Source organism: Pituophis catenifer, unplaced genomic scaffold (genome assembly GCF_029215685.1).
Source record: "Pituophis catenifer annectens isolate HBS135680 unplaced genomic scaffold, rPitCat1.0.hap2 SCAF_2, whole genome shotgun sequence".
NCBI classification, from domain to species: Eukaryota; Metazoa; Chordata; class Lepidosauria; order Squamata; family Colubridae; genus Pituophis; species Pituophis catenifer.
Genome location: NW_027256882.1, coordinates 293681226 through 293704564, shown reverse-complemented (window position 1 = coordinate 293704564; position 23339 = coordinate 293681226). Strand labels below are relative to the sequence as shown.

General features: G+C 47.4%; 1 protein-coding gene across 1 annotated transcript in view; it reads left to right on the top strand.

Moving 5' to 3' along the window:
• Window positions 1–23118, top strand: part of LOC139310423 (maestro heat-like repeat family member 5) — a 54878-nt gene extending 31760 nt beyond the window's left edge. The window contains 11 exon segments of the mRNA XM_070934578.1: window positions 1226–1359; window positions 1987–2082; window positions 2084–2121; window positions 2458–2573; window positions 3874–4017; window positions 19206–19382; window positions 20217–20366; window positions 20618–20743; window positions 21719–21821; window positions 22767–22832; window positions 22952–23118. Of these exon segments, the coding sequence (XP_070790679.1) occupies window positions 1226–1359; window positions 1987–2082; window positions 2084–2121; window positions 2458–2573; window positions 3874–4017; window positions 19206–19382; window positions 20217–20366; window positions 20618–20743; window positions 21719–21821; window positions 22767–22832; window positions 22952–23118 (1317 nt within the window).
• The last annotated feature ends 221 nt before the right edge of the window (window positions 23119–23339 follow it).

The window sequence follows — 23339 nt, the reverse complement described above, 5'->3', positions numbered from 1 at the left end:
GGTGGGAGGTCAGTGGTGGGATTCAGCCAGTTCGCACCCCTTCAGGAGAACCGGTTGTTAACTTTCTGAGCAGTTTGGTGAGCTGGTTGTTGGAAGAAATCATTAGGGCACAGAACCGGTTGTTAAATTATTTGAATCCCACCACTGGGTGAGGTCAACAATAAACAGTCTAAGGTTAAAGTTTTGGGGGTTTTGGGATGAAACCACAGAGTCAGGGAGTGCATTCCAGGCATTGACCACTCTGTTACTGAAATTGTATTTTCTGCAATCGAGTTTGGAGTGGTTTACCTTAAGTTTCTATCTATTGTGTTCTTGTATATTGTTGCAGTTGAAGCTGAAGTAGTCATTCACAGGTAGGACGTTGTAGCAGACAATTTTGTGTACTACGCTTAGGTCAGATCGAAGGTGGCGTATTTCTAAATTGTCTAAGCCCAAAATTTCAAGCCTGGTGGCATAAGGTATTCTGTTGCAAGCAGAGGAGTGGAGTACAGTTCTCGTGAAATACCTCTGGACTCGCTCAATTGTATTAATGTCTGATATGCAGTGCGAGTTCCAGACAGATGAGCTGTATTCAAGAATTGGTCTGGCAAAAGTTTTGCATGCCCTTGTTTGCAGTTCAATATTACCACAGAAGAAGCTACGCAAGATTAGGTTAACAACTCTTAATGCGTTTTTGGCAGTTCTGTCTCACTTGTGCTACACGTTGTCTCCCTTTTGTTCGGTATCTACACCCCACTGTCCTTTCCAAGTCTGGAGAGGGTGTAGAATCTATGTTTCAGAAATCCCACTTCTAGCAAAATTTTGCGCCGTGTCTCAGACATGGACATTCCTAGCTCACTTTTCATGGACATTTTTTTCTCCTGGTTGGCCCACATCAAAGAAGTTCTACTTTTGTACTTTGTAAACTAAGTAACCTGGTTCGCCTCACAATCAGGAGGCTGTGAGTTCGATCCTAGGTAGAGGCAGATATTTCTTTCTCTGGGCACAATGAGAATGTATCTGCCAAACAAAACTCTGCATTGGCGACAAGAAGGGCATCCAGCCAGTAAACACTCAGCTCCATTCAGTTGCCCAGACTCCACCCCGCAAGGGATTATGGGGTTGTTAAAAGAAGAAGAAGATGATGATGAATCTAAGTAACCTGGTGAGCACAAGCTGACTCTCCTTTCATCCTGTTTCTAAGCCACCAATGTTCTGTGTTTGCTTCTATCTTGATGCAGTAGACACTCTGCAAAACAAGTTCGCCAACCTGCTCATGGCCCTCGTAACACAGCTTCATTTTCTCCTGGGAGCAAGCAAGAGTGGGTCCAGAAGATCCAGTAGAGTCATTGAGAGTTCAGAACAAACCAACCTTTTGGGGTAAGGAGTCTCCTAAACCCAATCTGGATTCTTTCTCCATTTCTGTAAAGCTCAGTAGATGCCTATAGGTTTTCCTCACGTTGATTTATGACCACAACGGAGCACCAAATTACTGTTGCTGAATGAAATAGTCATTAAGTGAACTTTGTCCCATTTTGCAACCTTTCTTGCCACAGTAGTTACGTGAATCGTTGCGTTGGTTAAGCTAGAAAGAAAGTCTCTGTTGATTTGGTTTCCAGAAACTGCAGTAACCACAGCAATGTTTCTCGAGTGGCTGACAAAATGGCTGATTGAGTGGGTGGATTTTCATAGGGTTCTGGGGTTTGGTGTTTGAGGTGCTCCAGGGGGGTTGTGCAAAGTAGTGAGCCTTGTGTCTTTTGCTATTCTAAAGGTGGTGGGTAAATCCTCTTAGGTCCTAAAGGTCCTGTCCTGTCCTTAGAGTTTGGGTGGAGGATGTAAATTCTTAATCCCATGAGGTCCCATCCTGGGGGAGCTGTTGCTTCACAAGTCGCGAAGTACTATCCTGAACAGCAGCGGGAGGCCGATTGGTGTCAGTGCAAGCATGGGCTTTGCGGGGGGGATCAGCTGAATGATTGGCACCAACTCTTCTTCCTTTGTTTGATTTAACAATACAGTGCAAGCCATCAAAAACTTAATCGTGTGTGCCGGCTATCAAGAGGAATTCAACGATTTGGGGGTGCTTGGATGCTGGGATATGCTGGTGACCCGATAGCTTGTTTGAAGCCATTTTCTACCTGGTCCGGAAAGAAATTAAAAGTCAAAAGAGCTTGGCTACAAGTGGCAGCGGGTGGGAGAGGGAGGGGAGGGGAGGGGAGAGGGAGAGGAAGAAGAAGAGGCAGAGAAAGAGAGGTAGGGAAGGAGAGAGGGAGAGAGAAAGAAAAGAACTGGGAGGGGGAGAGAGAGGAAGAGTAGAGAAGGAGGGAGAAAGAAAAAGAGAGAAGGAGAGGGGGGGTGAGAAATTCTCTAAATGGAGTAATTCATTGAGTAGTTGAATTCAGATCATGATATCTCTAGCTTGGTGATTTTCTTCTCCCTAACCAGCAGATCTCGTCTGAGCTCTCCATATTTGCTCTTTTGGGAACTTATTCAGCTACTCTAAAGAGGAACTGAAGGTGATGTTCAGAGAGGCCAATACCTACCTGCCCCGTCCCGATCTAAGAGAGAAGACCATCAGGAAGGTTTTCTTCTCGGAGGTGAGGAGACCTTGGGATGCACCCAATATTCTGGACAGCCGTTTGTCTGACGTTGTAGAGCAGGGGTCCTCAAACATTTTAAACAGGGGGCCGATTCACAGTCCCTCAGACTGTTGGGGGACCGGACTGGGTGGGCGGGCGTGACTAGGTGGTCATGTGACTGGGTGGGCGTGGCCAGTTTAACCATCTATTTTTTTGCCTTTCTCCTTCTAAGCCCCCGTTTAAATTGTTTTCAAAGACTTTTAATTTAAAGCAGTACTTTACAAGCCCACAGCTGCTTCTCAAGGCTGCACTGGTGAGATCAGCCCTCAGCTGGCCCTCAGCTGGCCTTACAGCTGGCTCGCTGGAAGATAAGGCAGTGAGGGGTGGGGCAAGGGGCGGGGCTTAATCACACCACTCCGTGGGTCGTATTCTTTGCCCGTGGGCCGTAGTTTGAGGGTGCCTGTTGTAGAGGATCTGCTGCTTGAGCAGGGGGTCTCCAAGGTCTTCTGCTAGTCTGTTAATCGATGGAAGGGCTTCCCTCCAGAAGTTGTTGGGGGGGAGGGAGGGAGGGAAAAGAAGGGAGGGAAGGAGGGAGGGAGGGAGGGAGGAAGGAAGACTCAATGACCACAATTTCCTTTTACTCTTTGTATTATAGGCAGTTTTGTATTCTTACAACTATCATTTACATTACCTTTTGCCATACTGTAGTCCTCGACATATGACCGTCACAGAACCTCCAGTGGTCACTAAGTGATTTCAGCAGTCCTTAAGCCAATGCCGTGGTTGAATATTTAGGATAAACCTGATCTTTCAGTGATTTCTGTCTAAAAGTTGTCCTCCATATACGACCACAACTGAGCCCCAAATTTCTGTTGCTGAGCGAAAGTTCTTAAGCAAGTTTTGCCTCATTGTTCAACCTTCCTTGCCACAGTTGTTAAGTGAATCACTGCAGTGCAGTTCTTATGGTGGTCAATCTGATGAATTAGTGAATCTGGTTTCCCCATTGACTTGGCCTATCAGACGGTCACAAAAGGGGATGACGTAACCTTGAAACACTGCGACCGTCATAAATATGGACCGGCAAGTACCCAAATTTTGAACACACGACCATTAGGATGCTACAATGGTCCAAAGTCTGAAAAATGGGCATGTCCCTTTTGTCAGTGCCATTGTGACTTTCAGGGGTCACTAGACGAGGACTGTATTTTCTTTTTCTCTCCCTGTAATGGCTGAAAGTGGCATCTCTTAGTAGAGGCTCTCAGGGAAGTTCCCTTCCTTGGCTTGGCTAATGCTCCGTATCTCTACTCTTCTTCGTCAGCTGCTGTATCACCCGGAAGTTGGAAACATCTTTATGACGCAAGACATTCTCGAGGTTCTCCTGGAATGGATGATTCAGCCGTATCCTCTCATCCAGATCTTTAGCGTGAGAGGACTGGGATATGTTCTTCAGCACCCCTTCGAGGTAAGAGATGGGGGGCAGGAAGTGAGTGGCTTCCAAGGTGGTAGCAGGTGTGGCCTCACTCTCTGGGAAGTCTTCAAGGATGGGAAGGACAGAAGAAGGAGAAGAAGACAATCATCAGGAACAGGATGGACTCAGCTAGAGTGGTGTCTCTTCTACCAAGATGGGTGCACCCCTGGAAGATCTGAAGGATCAAGTAGATCCTCTTGGAGAAGATCTCAAAGCAGAACAAGACAAAACAGATGGGAACTGATGAAGGAGAGAAACAACCTAGACCTAAGGAGAAATTTCCTGACTGTGAGAAAAATTAATCCTTGGAACGACTTGCCTCCAGAAGTTGTGGCTGCTCCATCACTGGAGCTTTTCAAGGAGAAACCAGACAGCCATTTGTCCAGCAGAGTCTAGGGTCTCCTGCTTGAGCAGGGAGTTGGACTAGAAGACCTCCAACCCTCTTCTTCTATGCTCTGGGGGCTTCTCTTGTGTTTGTCATGATCGCTGCGAGACTCAGAGAACTCCAGTGACCATGTTTAATTGCTCGTTCCTTTCCCTGCTTCCTCCAGAAGAACATCTCAGGGCCAGTTTTCATGCCGGTCATCAACTGCGCTTGTCACCCACAGAAGACCGTAGCAAAGGAAACTCTCCGGACCCTCCATTTCCCCCTTAGGCACCTTGCTGTGGACATCCATGCATTGAAGGCGGTCCATCTAATTCCTCTCCTGTTGAAATATTTTCCTGACATAAGTCAACCAAATCACGACAAACTGGTTTCCCCTCCTCTTTTTTAGTTATTTCTGTAAGATATAAGAAATGAAGGAAGGAATCAATAAATACACGAGTGAATGGATGAATAAAGAAATAAATAAACAAAGGAACAGATGGATAAATGAATAAATAAATGAATGGATTAATGAATAAATGAACCAATGGATGGATGGATGAATATCAAAGCTATTCTGGTGAGGAAGCCCACAGATGCCTTTTCTTTCAGTGGTGCATTTTGAGGGGTGGGGGCTTATGCCAAATTTTGCTCCAATTTCAGCCCCCACCAGTTTGCCCTCTGCCTCCCTCCAACCAGGGCATGCCTGCTCTTGATGGGGAGACCCCCCGAGGGTGACTCTTCTGCTCAGCCCCTTCCCCCTTCCCTCAGGCGTGGCCCACCTGTAGATCTAAGGAAAGGAGAGCCGCCGGTTGAGGGCTTACCGCAATGGGCATGATGGATTTGCTATTTCTCCTCCCAAAAGCTTCGGTGCAGGGGTCTTCATTCTGAAGCCTTTTGAGGAGGGGCTTCATGATCTTCATGTTAGCATAAGGGTCTTCAGCCAGTGCCCTCCATAACTCCTTGGCACTTCTGTACAGGTGGAAAAATAGATTGGGGGAAAATCAGATTCTTTCCCCATTTTCGAAGAGACGGCCAATCCAGATAGATTAACACCCCCCCCCCCCCAACGGAAGAAAGGATTAGAGAACCGATGGGCAAATGAACCACTTTAATACAAACAGGGTGTGGCTAACTGATGAGGACTTATAAGTCCAAAATAGATCTATCTTAGTCTCCTTAGTCTCCCAATGGGCAGCAGAGTGTTTGCTGGCTGCCAGGAAAAAAAAGCCTAGAAACTAGTGGATTGTGATTTCACTGAATTAGGGCTGCATAAAAATCTTGGTTTACGTAGGAAGAGCCTGGCTAAAGAGAAATACTCATAAAGCCTATGAAAAGGAAATGAAAAAAAAACCCAAATACTGTACCTTTACAGGGAGGATACATGGGATGAGGGGCTAACTGATGAGGACTTATAAGTCCAAAATAGATCTATCTTAGTCTGCTTAGTCTCCCAATGGGCAGCAGAGTGTTTGCTGGCTGCCAGAAAAAAAAAAGCCCAGCATCAGACGCTTGGTTACTGGATCAGATTTATGACCGTTGCTATGTCCCAAAGTCAAGCGATCACAGTTTGTGACCTTCTAACGAGGAAAGTCAGTGGGGAAACCAGATTCACTTAACAACCATGTTTCTAACTTGAGAGCTGCAGTGATTCACTTAACAGATGTGACAAGAAAAGTCCTAAAATATCTTTAAAATGTCATTCCCATATCCTCTCCCCCTCCCTCTCCCCTCCTTCCCTCCTTCCCTCCTTCCCTTCTTCCCTCCCTCCCTCCCTTCCTTCCCTCCTTCCCTCTTTCCCTCCCTCTCTCCCTTTCTTCCTTCCTTCCCTCCTTCCCTCCTTCCCTCTTTCCTTCCCTTCCTCCCTTCCTCCCTTCCTTAATTCCTTCCTTCCTTCCTTCCCTCTTTCCCTCCCTCCCTCCCTTCCTTAATTCCTTCCTTCCTTCCTTCCTTCCTTCCTTCCTTCCTTCCTTCCTTCCTTCCTTCCTTCCTTCCTTCTTTCCTCAACAACTGTTTCTAATTCAACAACTGCAGTGGTTCACTTAACAACCATGGCAAGAAAGCTCGTAAAATGGGGGGAAATCCACTTAACAACTGTCTTGCTTCAGAACAGAAACGTTGGGCTCACTTGTGTCGTAAGTCGAGGACCGCCCATGTATTCCTCTGGGTTGGTATCTCCCTGTGAAGGAGCAAGGGTTGCCAACTGATCTGATTGCAGGAAGCCTACGTTGCTCCTGGGCCTTTGCAGCTTTTTCTCTGCAGCAATGAAAGCCTTCCGAAGCACGGAAACCCTGGTCCACTCCCGAAGTTTGCTTTTCAAGGAAGCCCAGGCAGGTCAAACGTTGGCCATTTCCCTGCCACATCTGCTGAGGAGTTGGCAAGCCACACCACACCCTCCGTGGCTGAGAGTTCAGTGGGCCGTCCCTCACGGAGGGCCTCTGCGCCACCGGAAGTGCCAGGGACCCCAAAACGGATCAAGGGGGGGGAGGTTTCCAGGAGCAGCGTGTCTCCAAAATTAACCCAAAGGTGCTTTTCACAGAATGACCCAGCTGGAAGTTGGAGCAGTGGGGAAATTCAAAAATTTTCCCTACCGGTTCTGTGGGCGTGGCTTGGTGGGCAGTTGACCGGGTGGGCGTGGCTTGGTGGGCAGTTGACCAGGTGGGCGTGGCTTGGTGGTTATGTGACTGGGTGGGCGTGGCTGTACAATTGACTCACACACAATGTAAAAGCTGCTTGACTTCACACAAAATGGCCCCTGCAACAAACAGGAACCTCACAGAGTCACAGAGAGCTCAAAAACAAACTATCACACTTTACACAAAAATAACACAAAAGCTGCACAACTGACTCAAAAGCAGCTGGACTTCACACAAAATGGCCCCTGCAACAAGCAGGAACCTCATAGACAATCAGGCACAGCTGATTTCTCACAGCTGATTGGTAGTAAAAAAATGCTAAAAAAGCTCCGATATTGCCCGGTTCAGCTGATTGTCGTTCTTTTTAAAGCATTTTTTAACCATCTGTTTGGGCGAATGGTAGCAATTATTACTATCGGTTCGGGCTCACCTGCCCAAACTGGTAGCATGTCACCCCTGCCTTGGAGGTCTTCTACTCCAAACCACTTCTCAGGCAGGAAATAGTCAGGGTTCCAGAAAACCCCCAACTCCAAGGAAAGACTCTGAAGCAAGCATTTCCCAAAGGTCTCTTTACTAGGATAGGTAAACTGGCCCATCTGGGAAAACCCGAATCTGAGAGGTCCAGGTTTTCCCTCAGTAGATCAAAACCCCCCAAACCATCCCCTCACTCCTCAGTCGATCCCATGCCCCAATCACCATCCGTCCATCTCGAGACCTCACTCCGACCACTCCTCCTCCAGATGCAGGATCGCCCTGACCTTGACCGACAGGAAGAATGTGATTATGACCTCAGACAACCCCTCTACTACCCCCCCCCCACAACTCCTACTTTCCCACCCATGAGAAGGTGGCAGCATGGAAGCTTCCGGCCTAATATGGCTTCCAAAGCTGACACCTACGATCAGTTTTGCACCTAACCATTCCTTCTTTCTTATGGGGGTTACACGGCACATCCAGGTGTCTGCTGTTTCTCCAGAGATCTGAGCTGCCATTCACTTGCTGTACGTTTTCTGGATTGGACAAAAATTTAGAAACTTTAAACACGAAATAAAGGCTAATAAGTCAAACAACAATATGAGATCGTGTTACGTTCAGGGTCCCAGCGTCTGTGAGAGATATACCCTATTAATAATGTCTTTGGGTATTTCGAATGCCTTCACTGAACATAGTTATCTGCTCTTTCCTTGAGTCACAGCTATTGTCTTAATCAGTTGAACTTTGAACTGAGTAGAATTCTCCAATTATTTCAGAATAAGAGACTTGGAAGGGACCTTGGAGGTCTTCTAGTCCAACCCCTAGCTCAGGCAGGTGACTCTACAATCATCTCAGACAAATGGTTGTCCAATCTCCTCTGAAAAGCTTCCAGTGTTGGAGTTTCAACTTCAGCTGCGACCTCTGGAGGCCAGTTGTCCCACTGGTTGAATGTTCTAACTGTCAGGAAATCTCTCCTTAGTTCTAGGTTGCTTCTCTCCTTGATGAGTTTCCCTCCATTAAATAATAATAATAATAATAATAATAATAATAATAATAATAATAATAATAATAATGGGACTTACAAATTGAAGTTGAGCGACTGTGGAAAAAGAAATCGTGTGTTGTCCCGATTGTAATTGGAGCCCTTGGAGCAATACCCAAAGGGCTACCCCGCTATTTAGAAATCCTAAATTTGCCGGACTTGAACATTTTGACTCTACAAAAAACCACCTTACTCGGAACAGCTTACATCCTCCGACGATACCTTAACAGTTCCTAGGTCCTTGGTTAGGACTCGAGCTGCTGAGCTATTAACCAGCCTCAAAGGCTATGAATCTCACTAAAGATTAACCAATAAATAATAATAATAATAATAATAATAATAATAATAATAATAATAATAATAATAATAATAATTTTATTTCTATACTGCCCTTCTCCCGAAGGACTCAGGGCGGCGTACAGCCTATTTAAAAACATAGAACAAAACAACGATTAAAATTTAAAATCATTAAATAATTAGGCTCCAATTAAAATCCCAGAAATTTAAAATACCCCAATTTAAAATCGTTATGTTAACAGCCCGGCCTGGCGGAACAACAGGGTCTTCAGTGCGCAGCGAAACACCTGGAGGTCGGAGATCTTACGTATTTCCAGGGGCAGTTCATTCCACAGGGCTGGGGCTCCCACAGAGAAGGCCCTCCCCCTGGGCGTCGCCAGCCGACATGACTTGGCTGATGGCACCCTGAGGAGACCCTCTCTGTGGGAGCGGACTGGTCGGTGGGAGGCTATTGGTGGCAGAAGTTGGTCCCGAAGGTACCCGGGTCCTATGCCATGGAGCGCTTTAAAGTTGGTAACCAACAGCTTGAATCGCACCCGGAAGACCACTGGGAGCCAGTGCAGCTCGCGCAGGAGGGGTGTCACGTGGGCGCAACAAGTTGCACCCATAACCACCCGTGCGGCCGCATTCTGGACCGGTTGGAGCCTCCGAGTGCTCTTCAAGGGGAGCCCCATGTAGAGAGCATTACAATAGTCCAGCCGGGAGGTGACAAGGGCGTGAGTGACTGTGCGCAGGGCGTCCCGATCCAGAAAGGGCTGCAACTGGCAAATCAGGCGAACCTGATAAAAGGCCCCCCTGGCCACGGCCGTCATATGCTCTTCTAAAGACAGCTGTGCATCCAGGAGGACACCCAGATTGCGAGCCCTCTCTGTGGGGGGCAAAGATTCACCCCCAATAGTCAGCGATGGCACCTGCTGACTATATCGGGGCGCCGGAAGCCACAGCCACTCGGTCTTGGAGGGGTTGAGTCTGAGCCTGTTCCTCCCCATCCAGGCCCGCACGGCCTCCAGGCAGCGGGACATCACATCAAGGGCATCGTTGGGGTGGTCTGGGGTGGAGATGTACAGCTGAGTATCATCAGCATACAGATGACACTTCACCCCAAAACCACGGATGATCTCACCCAGCGGCTTCACATAAAGGTTGAACAGGAGGGGCGAGAGGACCGACCCTTGCGGCACTCCCCATGCGAGATGCCTCGAGGTCGACTTCTGTCCCCCTGCCAACACAAACTGCGAGCGGTCGGAGGGGAAGGAGGAGAACCACCGCAAAACGGTGCCCCCTATTCCTAACCCCCTCAACCGCTGCAGCATGATACCATGGTCGATACAGGGGTTTAAGGCACCCTGTTATTAAGCTTATTAAGACCAGCTGCCTGCAATTACTGCAGGGTTCGAATCTCGCCAAGGCTCAAGGTTGACTCAGCCTTCCATCCTTTCTAAGGTAGGTGAAATGAGGACCCAGTTTGTGGGGGCAATAAACTGACTTTGTATAAATATACAAAAGGATGAAGGCTATTGCTGAGCACATTGTAAGCCGCCCTGAGTCTTCGGAGAAGGGCAGCATATAAATCAAATTAAAAAAAAAAAAGCCGCTGAGAGGTCTAATAGGACTAGGACAGAGGAGCAACCCCTGTACCGAGCCCTCCAGAGATCATCCACCAACGCGACCAATGCCGTTTCTGTGCTGTACCCCTGCCTGAAGCCCAACTGGTACGGGTCCAGATAGATAGCTTCATCCAGGTGCCGGGGAAGCTGTCGTGCCACTACGCTCTCAACAACCTTTGCCACAAAACGAAGGTTGGAGACTGGACGGTAGTTGGATAATTCAGCCGGGTCCAGGGAAGGCTTCCCTCACTACCGCCTCTTTCAAGGCGGCAGGAAAGGCACCCTCGCTCAGAGAAGCAGTTATAATCCCCTGGAGCCAGCCTCGTGTCACCTCCCGGGAGGCCAGTACCAACCAGGAGGGACACGGGTCCAATAAACACGTGGCGGCACTAATCTTACCCAGAACCCTGTCCACATCCTCGGGAGCCACAGGCTCAAACTCCTCCCAGATAACATTCTCAAGACCTGCCCTCGTCTCCTCCCGTGGACTCATCCAATCAGAGTCCAAGCCATCCCGAATCCGAGCGACTTTATCGTGCAGGAATTGCACAAAATCCTCAGCACGACCCTGCAAGGGATCTTCCCGCACTCCCCCCCGAAGAAGGGAGTGGGTCACCCTAAACAGGGCGGCTGGGCGGTTCTCTGCAGATGCGATAAGAGCGGAAAAATGGTTAGATTTTTGTGGAAATTGGGATCGTAGAAAACACCCAGGAGCATAGAAGAGTCCAAAGGCAGATGCATGAATAAATGTGATAAATGTATTTATTCATATAACAAAACATATTAACTATATACAAAGGCTGTCTTAATATCCATTAGGGTAGGGGGCACACAGCGTGTGTGACTACCCCTATCAAAGATCATGTCTCATGGAGAACAAACGTAAAAGAGAGCTTGGTGGAAAGGTTAGAGGGGGTTTTATACTCAGTGTAAGCCCCTCCTCTCCACATAGGGGTGGGGGCACTTTCTGCCTCCACTAGTGTTCTGTATGATATATGTGCCAATGGCTTGCAAATACTTGACAGTTCCCCTCCTTGCGAGCCAATGGCATGCAAACATACAAATGCAATGCACAACAGATTTTACCCTGTGAGACATAACTTTTTACACAGATCTTTGTGCCTATCTGCTGGTAGAGGTTTTGTGAAAATATCAGCTGTTTGATATTTGGTCTGACAATGTGATAAAGATATAAATCCCATCTCTACTAGTTGCCTAACATTTTGATAGCGGATATCAATATGTCTGGACCTTTTTCCCACCGCATATGCTTTGGCAATGCCTATGGCCCCGGTGTTGTCTTCTATAATTTGGATGGGCAAAGTCGGTGGTGTCCAGATGCTAGAAATTAAGGCATCAAACCATATCAGATCGTTCCCTGCCTCTGATAAGCATGCATATTCGGCCTCAGCGGTGGAGCACGAAACAAATTTCTGTTGCCCCACATGCCAATGGATGGGTGCCTCATTTAATAGTACCAAGAAGCCTGAAGTACTCCTACGTGTCTTGGTATCTCCGGCCCAGTCCGCATCTGCGAAGCATTTTAATTGGGCCTTGTCTCTATTCTCAGGTTCCAAGCGAAGCACGTAATCTGCTGTGGTCTTGAGATACCTTAATAGCTTTTTAATGGCTAACCAGTGGAACTGGGTAGGATGTTCCACTTGTCTAGATAGCAGGTTTACGGCCAGGGCAATATCTGGACGGCTCCAGTTACTTATATATAGTAATGAGCCAATCACTGACCTAAATAGAGTATTATTTTGGAACTCTGGGCTATCCTTGTGTGCCAATCCATAATAGTCGGTCTGCATTGGGATAGCCGTTGGCTTGCTATCTTCCATTTTACATTTCACCAAGAGTTCCTCTATCTTTTCCTTTTGGGAGAGAGCAAAACCTTTTGGTGTAGTGATGATTTGTACGCCTAGGTACTTGTCCACATATCCTAAAGACTTTAGAGTGAACTTTTTTTGTAGGGTCCTGGCAAATATAATACTTCCCCCCTTGTCAGGCCCTATATATAAAAGATCATCGACATACACTAGGACTTTCTCCAGCCCCCCTTTGGTATCCCTTGTGAAGGTACATTTATCAGCTGGAGATGGATGGAAACCCAGTGATTTGAGAGTTTTAGTCAGGCATTTGTACCACAGTCTGCCTGATTGTTTGAGGCCGTACAAACTTTTCTTCAGAAGCCAGGTGTGGCCTTCCTGCCGTTGAAATCCGGGGGCACCTCTGACGTAAATTTCTTGTTTTAGATGTGCGTGTAAATAAGCAGTTTGCACATCAAATTGAAAAATGTGTTCCCCATGTGCTGCTGCGGTGACCAAAGCAGCCCTCACACTTTCCGCTCTCACGGTGGGGGAGTATGTTTCATCAAAGTCCTGCAAGTAGCGCTGTGCGTAGCCTTGTGCTACCAGCCGGGCCTTATAGAGGAGTTTGTTGTTGGGCATTGGCTTGACCTTGTAGACCCAACGGGTGCCAATTGCTTTCCTCTTTTTTGGGGACTTCCATGGGGATGAAGACTTTCAATTTTTTGAGACTGTCCATTTCCCGCTCCATTGCCACCCTCCACCTGCGCTGTTCTTCCTCGGGAAGCTGAAGGACATCTGAGTACGTTTTAGGGGCCATGGTAACGCTGTTGACCGAGGCAACACAGCCAATGTCCAACCTTTTGGGTGGCACTCCTTTATTGGAGCGTTTTGACCGTCTGGGAAATTGCCACTCACCATCATCATTGTCATCCGGAGCATCGGTGTCAGAATCGGAGCTGCCGGAAGTATCTTTCCAATCAAAATGGGGCGGGCCTCTGTCCCAGGCGCTGCGAAGATATGGTCGTTTAGGTGAGGCAGGAGGTGTGAAGTCACCCAGGGATTCCTTGTCTGAATCGTCAGAGTCAGGTAGGGGTTCATCACCATCTGGATCTTCGCTGGTCAGTTGCTTGGAGTTTGTTGGTTCATCCTCTTCAGGTGGTGCTGCTTGTTCAGTGTCGCTTCTAATAGGGGAATAACCGGGTTCATTGGAATGAATTTTTGACCAATTTGACCCCTCCTCAAAGGAAGCTGATCTAGAGACAATGACAAGGTTATTTTTGTCTACAAACCTAGAGGCCTTGCTGCCGGTTGCATAACCTATAAATCTGAGCCTCCTTGATGCTTTGCCCCCCTTTCTTCTGAGGTGCTTGGGAATATGGACCCAGGCATAGGAACCAAAAATTCTCAAGTGTGAGAGACTAGGTTTCCTTCCATGGACCAGGAAGTATGGGGTTTGGTTAATGGCACTACTCCACGTCCTGTTGACTAGATAATTAGCCATTTTGACCGCTTCTGCCCAAAAAACTTGGCTCATGTCAGCATCTGCAAGTAAGCAGTTCATGACATTCTGCAGCACTCCATTTCTCCTTTCTGAAATACCATTCTCGGACGGAGTTCGAGGGGATGATTTAAAATGGAGGATACCTCTCTCCTTCATCCACTTTTCGAAAATCTTGGATGTAAACTCAGTCCCCCTATCACTCTGCACCTGAGCGATGCACACCTTGTGTTGCGTTTGGATCTGGTTGTAAAGATATTTGAAGTTGGTAAAGACTTCAGTTTTGTCCTTTAAAATAAATACATGGCCATAACGAGAGTAATCATCTACTACCGTTAAAAAATAACGCCCCCTACCAAGGGAGGGTCTAAAAGGACCAACCAAATCCATGTGTACCAGCTGATAAGGGTACCTTGCACGACGGGAAGAGACCTTAGGTATAGCAGCAGTTTTAGATTTTGCTGCCTTACAGATGGCACATTCCAAATAGGTATTACAATTCTTTATCTTAAGCCCATCAGAAAAATCTTGCATTTTCTTAATAACCGGGAAGCTGGCATGGCCAAGCCTGCGGTGTAATATATGAGCACAATCCAAATGTAAAGGTTTACCCATGCATACTTTGTCAACCTTATGTATCTTACCATTACAAGCTTTGGTCTGTTCAGTAATGAGAGTAGGCACTGGATTAAAGGTCACCTTAGAGTTCCTCAGGATTGGCTGAGGAGTTGTGACCTTAATGGGCTCAGCCTTAATGGCTTTGGATGTCCTAGGAGCTGGTTTAAAAGCTTCATTGGTTTTAGGTCCAGGGTCCTTGAGTTTGGACAACCTGGGGGCTGGCACAGAAGCTTTCTGCTCTATCTGGGCGTTAGCTCCCTGAGCCCTCTTGTTAGGTTTCTTGTGCCTTTTGACCTGTGCTTTTGGGGAAAAATAAGGCAAATTGTTGATTTTTACAATATCGCCAACAACACCCCCATTTTTGAAAACATAACCTCCACCCTTCTCAAAAACCAGTTTTACATTTTTATCCTCAGTCAATTTTAAGATGCTTAAAAGGTTGTTCTTGATTGAGGGAACATACAGTGCCCCTGTGACATCTCCTATACCAGGCACATTGATCACGCCTTCCCCAGTTACCTCTGCCTTGTCCCCAGTGGCAACTTTTACTGAGGACTTGAGTGGGTGTAAAACCTTAAATCGTTGCTTCGTGTTGGCTATATGCGTTGATGCACCTGAATCAAGAAGCCACAGCCCCTCAGCATCCTTTACCTGGGAGGTGTGATTGTCACTAGTGACACTACAGTATTGGTATCCTTTATGACCACCTCCCCCTCTTCCACGGCCTCTTTTATTTTTATTGTGCTTAAGTCCAGCCGTGTTGGTCCTAGAGCGAGGGCACTCCCTTTTAAAGTGACCTTGTATGCCACAGTCAAAGCAGGTGGGAAGGGTATTAATCCTTTCACTTGTGTCCTGGCGCCTCCTCTGAGGCCTAGGCCTGTGATATGCCTCCTTCATTTCTTGTTGTTCCTCATCTCTGTGCCTTAAATCTTCCTCAATAAAGCGGCCAGAAAAGTATTCTATATTTCTTTGTTCCCTAGAAACCCCTTCTAGAGAAATAATAAAGGGACTCCAGGATTTGTCTAGGGAGTTCAACATCACACTAATTAAAGTGGATTCAGAAACAGGCTCCCCCCTCTGTATAAGCTCATCCCTCATGGCTTTAAGCGTTGCCAAATGTTCCCCCATTTTGACACCAGGTCTGAGTTTATAGTTGTGGAACATTCTTGACAATCTGCTGGTTGCAGCCATATTGTCACTATGGAACAAATTATATAGGGCAGTCCAAACTTCCTGAGCTGTGAGGCCGTCTGAAAGACTGGCATACAGAGCTGTGTCTATAGAACTTAACAGAGTTGTGTAAGCTCTTTTATGCAGGAACTCAATTTCAGGGCTCCAAGGTAAAGGGGGTGGTCTTTTGATCATGTCCAGAGTATTTTCTCTTAAGAGAATTATCTGAATCTCTTTACACCATTTTTTAAAATTCTGACCACTTAAATGTAATTTTTCAAAATTATTTGGCAAAGTTACAAAATTATTGCCATTAAACTGCATGGGGAGTTGTTCAAATGGCTGAAAAGATCCTGATGTGAATGGCATTGGGATCCCTAAGCCTGGGATCGATTGCTTAGGTCTGGCTCCTTTTTGTAGTCCTTCTGTAGTTTGAAGCAACTGGGCACGTGCAGGAAATGGAGCATGCTCCAAAGCCTTTTCTTGTTGGAGCTCCGATCTCCCTCTCTGAGCTCTGAAGTCAGGTCTGGCTGGAGCCTCAGAATAGGCCCGGACATCAGCGATGTGGTGGGGAAGCCTTGGAGGAGTGGGAAGAAGGCCTGGAGATCTTTCTGGAGACTGGAGGCCCATCAGATGAGGTCCATGGGCTGGGTAGGCCTGGAAATGTCTCTGGATCTCCTCTTCTCCATCAGAGGAGCAGGATTGCAGCTCCGGGTCATCCCAGCAGGGCCGGAAAGGTGCGGAGGCCTCAGCCTGGGCCTCCCTGGAGCATTCAGTGAATGGTGAGCGCCTCTGCAGTGGGGGGTGGGAGGCTGCAGGTCCATCTGGGTTCCTCCGGGGGTGGGAGGTTGGGTTTGGGGCCCTCCTTAAGTGGGCAGCTGGGTCTGGGGCCTCGGGGGGGCCAGTGGGTGGTTGCTCCATTAGTTGCAGGGCAGCGACCAGGGCCTCTATGGCCTCTTTGATGTTTGCCATGGCAGGCGGGGCCTGGCAAGGGCCTTGTGGGCTCGGAGTGGTCTTCTGGGCCGCTGGAAGGCTGAACTGACTGGCTGGCGTTGTAGGCCTGGGCTGTGGGGCTGGGGAGGGCCTGGCTCGTGGTTCTGGCAAAGTGCCCAGGGGAGCAGCCATCTTGGAGGAAGTTGCCTCCGGAAGTGGCCTGGCGGCCATTTTGTTTGGCGGGAAACTGGGTGGGGGGGCAGTCTCTCTGGCGGCAGGCGCCATCTTGGAGAGATCAGGCAGGGGAGTCCTTACTGGGATGGCAGGCATCTCTGGTGCTGCCTCCTCAGGCCTCTCTCTGGCTGCTGCCCTTGTCTTCAGGAGGCAGGCGAGCGCTGCTCTGCACTCCTCTTCTGACATCTCAGCCACTTGCCTGTCCAGGCTTTCATCTGGTCCTTCTGCCCCCTCTTCGTCAGTGCTGAAGAAGCCTTCTCCAGCATCGCTTGGCTCGGCCCCTGGGATCTCTTGCTGCATCTGGGTGGCCTCTGGCTGCCAGGGTGTAGCTGGATGGAAACCCCCTTCAATGTTTTCCATCGTTGATTCAGACTGGGGCTGCTGTGAAGTTCTCCTCCGTTGAAGGCCTCTGGTCACAACAGGGGAGCTTCTCTCACAGGTTATTTTGGAGGGCATCTCGCCTTTTCAACAGCTCCTGGAGTGGAGTTCTGCTACCATTCCCTCTGCTACCATTCTGTGGAAATTGGGATCGTAGAAAACACCCAGGAGCATAGAAGAGTCCAAAGGCAGATGCATGAATAAATGTGATAAATGTATTTATTCATATAACAAAACATATTAACTATATACAAAGGCTGTCTTAATATCCATTAGGATAGGGGGCACACAGCGTGTGTGACTACCCCTATCAAAGATCATGTCTCATGGAGAACAAACGTAAAAGAGAGCGCATAGTGGAAAGGTTAGAGGGGGTTTTATACTCAGTGTAAGCCCCTCCTCTCCACATAGGGGTGGGGGCACTTCCTGCCTCCACTAGTGTTCTGTATGATATATGTGCCAATGGCTTGCAAATACTTGACAACCCCAACCTTCTGGAGCTCCAGGAAAGCTGCCCAGGGTTATTTTTTGTATTCTTGCAACTATCCTTTACATGACCTATCAGACGGTCACAAAAGGGATGACGTAAGCTCGAAACACTGCGACCGTCATAAATATTTATTTATTTATTTATTTATTATTGCGATTTATATGCCGCCATTCTCCCGAGGGACTCAGGGCGGCTTACAAAAACCATATCCACTACAAATCATAATAAATTAAAATCAAGAACCCAATTAAAGCAATTTAAAATTATAACAATGAACATCCATAACGGATCAGTTAAGTTGACGAAAGAGCCACGTCTTCAACTCAAATATGGACGGGCAAGTCCCAAATTTTGATCACATGACCATGATGATGCTACCATGGTCATAATTCTGAAAAATGGACGTATCCCTTTTGTCAGTGCCGTTGTGACTTTCAGCGGTCACTAACCGAGGACTGTGTTTATTTTCTTTTTCTCTCCCCGTAATGGCTGCAAGTGGCATCTTTAGTAGAGGCTCTCAGGGAAGTTCCCTTCCTTTGCTTGGCTAATGCTCCGTATCTCCACTCTTCTTCCTCAGCTGCTGTACCATCCGGAAATTTCCCAATTCTTTATCATCCAAGACATCCTCCAGGTGCTGATGGAATGGATGAGCCAGCCATATCCGCTGATACAGATCTTCAGTGTTAGAGGACTGGGGAACCTCATCCAACACCCGTTTGAGGTAAGAGACGGGGGGCAGGAAGGGAGTGGCTTCCAAGGTAGTAGCAGGTGTGACCTCACTCTCTGGGAAGTCTACAAGGCTGGGAAGGATAGAAGAAGGAGAAGAAGAAGGCAACCAGCAGAAATAGGACAGCTAGAGTGGTGTCTCTTCTACAAAGATGGCTGCACCCCTGGAAGATCTGAAGGAGCAAGTAGAGGCCAGGTCCTCTTGGAGGACATCTGAAAGCAGAACAAGAAGCAACGGATGGAAACTAATCAAGGAGAGAAGCAACCTAGAACTTAGGATAAATTTCCTGACACCGAGAACAATTAACCAGTGAAAGGACTTGCCTCCAGAAGTTGTGGATGCTCCAACACTGGAGCTTTTCAAGAAGAGTTTGGATAACCATTTGTCTGAAATGGACTAGGGGTTCCGGCTTGAGCAGGGAGTTGGACTAGAAGACCTCCAAGGTCCCTTCCATCTCTGGGATTCTGTTAAGGACCAGGGGAGACCTGAGAGCAGTCTTCCAGTATTTGAAGGGCTGCCCCAAAGAAGAGGGGGTCAACCTATTCTCCAAAGCCCCTGAAAGCAGAACAAGAAGCAACGGATGGGAACTAATGAAGGAGCGAAGCAACCTGGAACTAAGGAGAAATTTCCTGACCCTGAGAACAATTAATCCTTGGAACGACTTGCCTCCAGAAGTTGTGGCTGCTCCATCACTGGAGCTTTTCAAGAAGAGACCAGACAGCTATTTGTCCAGCAGAGTCTAGGGTCTCTAGGGGTTGGACTAGAAGACCTCCAAGTTCCTTTTCAACCCTCTTCTTCTATGCTCTGTGGGCTTCTCTTGTATTTGTCATGATTGCTGCGAGACTCAGAGAACTCCAGTGACCGTGTTTAATTGCTCGTTTCTTTCCCTGCTTCCTCCAGAAGAACATCTTGGAGCCACTGTTGATGCCAGTGCTAAACTGCGCTTGTCACGAAAAAAAGACCGTGGCGAAGGAAGCTATAAGGACCCTGCGTTTCCTCCTCAGACACCTTGAGATAGAAACCCATGCATGGAAGGCAGTCAACCTCATTCCGCTCCTTCCAAAATATTTTCATGATGTAAGTCAACCAAATCATAAAAAACTGGTTTTCCACCTCTCTCTCCCTTCCTCCCTCTCTCCCTCTCTTCCCTCTCTCTCTCCCTCTCTTTCTCCCCCTCCTCACTCCCTTCCTCCCTCTCTCTCTCTTTTTCTCTCTCTCCCTCCCTCCTTCCTCCCCCCTTCCCTCCCGCCCTCCCTTTCCCTTTCCCTCTCCCTCTCTCTCTATCTCTCTCTTTCTCCCATAAAGAAGGCCTGGGTACCATCTGCAGAATCCTAATTTTACCGAAAATGCTTATAAAGTTCAGCAACAACTGTGTTGTGCTGATCTGAAACAGGGGTAAGCTTGCAGATGATCCTGGAGCCCTTCTAGAGAGCTGGAGAAGTGCCAGAGGAGGTGGACGAGAAGGAAGGTTGGCCCTCTCTTCAGCTGCACCAAACCAGGTGTCCGCCTAGAAAATCTACAACACCACACAGCCTATCTAGCAAAATGCCCTAGATTGGTCATCTAGATTGGTGTTGCTTGATCTCAGACACTTTAAGATGTGTGGACTTCACCACTGCTGGCCTGAGAACTCCAGGAGGAGCTGCTAAGATTGAACAACTCTGGTCTAGATCAGGATTTCTCAACCTTGGCAACTTTAAGAGGGGAGGACTTCAACTCCCAGAACTCTCCAGCCAGCATACTGGAGTTGGGATCCCCATCTTTGGGGCAACCATGACCTGGATGATTGACCATCTCCATGGACATTGAACTGGGAATAGGTGTGCTCTGAACTTGTGTGTTCTCCTTCAAGAAGCTTCTGAATGGCTATTCTGCTATTGGAGGGACTAACCTGTCTCTCTTCCTTCGTAGGACGACATCGAACTGAGGAATACCTCCATCACCATTTTTGGCATGCTCCTGAAAGGACTGAAGGAGATACAGAATAGTAATATGGCTGAAAACATCCTGAACAGCCTTGTTCCCCTACTCATACAGCTGTCAAATGATCGGACGAAAGAGGTGAGTTGAAGGGCTGCGTAACCTGAGCTCCTGCTCTGATCATGCTACCTTCTCAGTGAGACCACCCCGTACCCCCATCTTCACTCAGAGCAACGTGGTTGTACCACGTGGACACTCTGGAGAATGCAAAGAGATTCTAGAAAATCCTGAAGTTTTGGGGTCCTTGGTGCTCCCTGAACTTGGTTGTTTCCTTGAAGACCTTTCAGGACCCAAGTAGGTGACAGCATCTCCCCCTTTCCTCCCTCGGCCAGGTCTCCAGGAAGACCCTCGACTCCTGCGTGTCCTTTATGAACTGGGGGGGCTTTCCCAGCAACTTGTTTGACTATGAAATGTATACCAGCCTTCATAGCATGTACTCCAACATCTGCTACGTGGTTGTAAGTAGGAGCCAAGCTGGCCAGTTTTCTTCCAGATTAGAATATGCTAACCATTTATTTCTTTATTTTGCCCTGCCTTTCTTATTTTTATAAATAGTTCAAGACGGTGGGCATCCCTAATACTTCTTCTTTTCTTCACAACAGCCCTGTGAGGTGGGTTGCCCTGAGAGAGAGGGACTGCACCAAAGTCACCCAGCTGGCCATCCTGACTAAGGAGGAACTAGAACTCCCAAAGTCACCCAGCTGGCTTTCATGCCTAAGGCAGGACCAAAACTCACCATTCCCTGGTCATTGGCCCAAAGTCACCCAGTCCGCTTGCTTGCCCAAGGGGGGACTAGAACTCACCGTCTCCTGGTAATTAGCCAAAATCACCCATCCAGCTTTCATGCCAAAGGCGGGACTAGAACTCTCAAAGTCACCCAGCTCACTATCATGATGAAGGCGGGACTAGAACTCACCGGCTCCTGGTTTGTTGCCTGATGCCTTAACCACTAGACTCATCTGACTAGAGGGATTCTTCTTGGGTTTTTGCTCTCTCGGGAACAGCAGAGGTTCCCTGCAACCATGAGGACTAGAAACCTTGCTGGTTTGTGGGTTTGAGGATTAGAAATGGCAGTTTGTGGGAAAAGGAAATTAGGACGTAGAAGGGGGCAAAATATAAATGCATTTATAAATTCAGAAGCCATTTCCTTAGCATTTTTCTTTCCCTTTTCTTTTTCTATTTTCTGTTTTTCACTATCTGCTATTTTTCTTTATTTTCCTTTATGCTTTTAATTTGGATAAAGCTGTCTCTAATAACATAAATATCAATTAGTATAGTAAAGTATAGCATAGTATAATGATGTCATAGTAAGTTGTTGAGGACACGAGGACTAGAAACCTAACCAAGAAAGCAGCCCCTTGGTAAAAAAATAAAGAAAGAAAAAAAGGAAGCTCTCTAGTTGAATGGCTTGTTTGTTGCCTTGTGTTCCCCAGATGAATAAATGCAAGCAAAACCTTCCTGCAATGTTGGATCAGATGCTGGGATTCCTGAGGAGCCGGAACTCTTCCCATCGCGAGGCAGCTGCCCTCTTAATTGGTAATCACCAATGCCAACTCTGGAAGGAGGGCAGGAAAACCCAAGACGGGCGGGCGGCCTTATCACCAAAAGAATCTATCCAGAATTAAGCCATGTTGCTTAATCAGACTGGAAGCTGCTCTTATACCGTCTGGCTTCTCCGGAACTGCTACGATTGCGCAACAGTTTTTCAGGCAGTTCCTGCCCTCTTTCTTAAGGGTATGGCTGCCGTTGTTAAGTTAGTCACATGGTTGTTAAATGAATCTGGCTTCCTCCCGGATTTTGCTCATCCGAAGATCGCAAAAAGTGATCTTTGACTTCCAAGACACTGTAAGCGTCATAAGTACGAGTCGGTTTGCCAAGCATCCGGATTTTGATCTTGGGGATGTGGCAATGCTTGTAAGTTTGAGAATCAGTCGTAAGTCACTTTTTTCAGTGCCATTGTAACTTGGAATGGTCACTCAATGAACTGTTATAAGTCGAGGACTACCTGGCCTGTATCCCTCTCTCCTGTATAGGTAACCCCACAGCAGTGGTTTTTTCTCTGGAAATATTTCCAGCTGGCCTCCCATTCTAGTTTTAACTGGATTTAAGGCTGCTTAGGTTGTTTTCCAAGATGATGGTTGTTTGCACAGTCCTAGAAGATAAAATAATAGAGTTGGAAGGGACCCTAGAGGTCTTCTAGTCCAACCCCCTGCTAAAGCAGGAGACCCTCTTCCATTTCAGACCAGTTGCTGTCCAATCTCTTCTTTAAAGCCTCCAGTGAGGCCTGGAGACAAAAACATACGAAGAACGGCTACCCCTCGTCCTTCTTTTTATTAGACAGACCCAATCCCTGGAACCATCCCATAAAGTCCCAAAGCGACTCTTCCAAGTGGAAACCAATGAATTGCGTGTTTTTTTCCTGAATCAGTCGATTTAGCCGTCTCTGCTAAGCCCACCAACCTTTTCTTTTTATGCGCCTAGGCTGCTGCGCGCAATACATGCAACCGGATGTGGTGACTTCAAAACAAATCGAAGAAGTTTTCCTCGGTGAGTTTCAAAGTTCCCTCGCTTGAAACAAGGAGTTTTTCTCCAGAAGCTCTTTTGCTGATCAGGGTTGGTTCTCACGGTTGATCCCGGAAATCATTTGTTTTCTGGATTCGCTTCAGGTCTCCGGGATCTGCAAGGCGATCGTGAAGCCTCAGTGGCTCAGGCTGCAGCTGACTCAATGGAAGAAATCTTTCGGCAGTGTGGCCATCTGATCGAGCCGGGTCTTATTAGTAGTCAACTCCTCTCCAAGGCCATCAGGAGGATCTCCGAGACCAAGCAATCATAGTTTAATAGTTTAATAGTTTTCTTTATTATCATGGCACCTCATACAATTAAAGTGCCATCTTCACTGTATATTATACTTTTTAAAATCCGCATAAAAATAAAACAAAAACACACCTCCTTCACACTGTATGCAATTGAATTGAAAACCCCTGATATTGCATTAATATTGCACTCTACAGTAGAATTGTATTGTTGGAAGAAATATCCTTGTGGGTTCAGCTC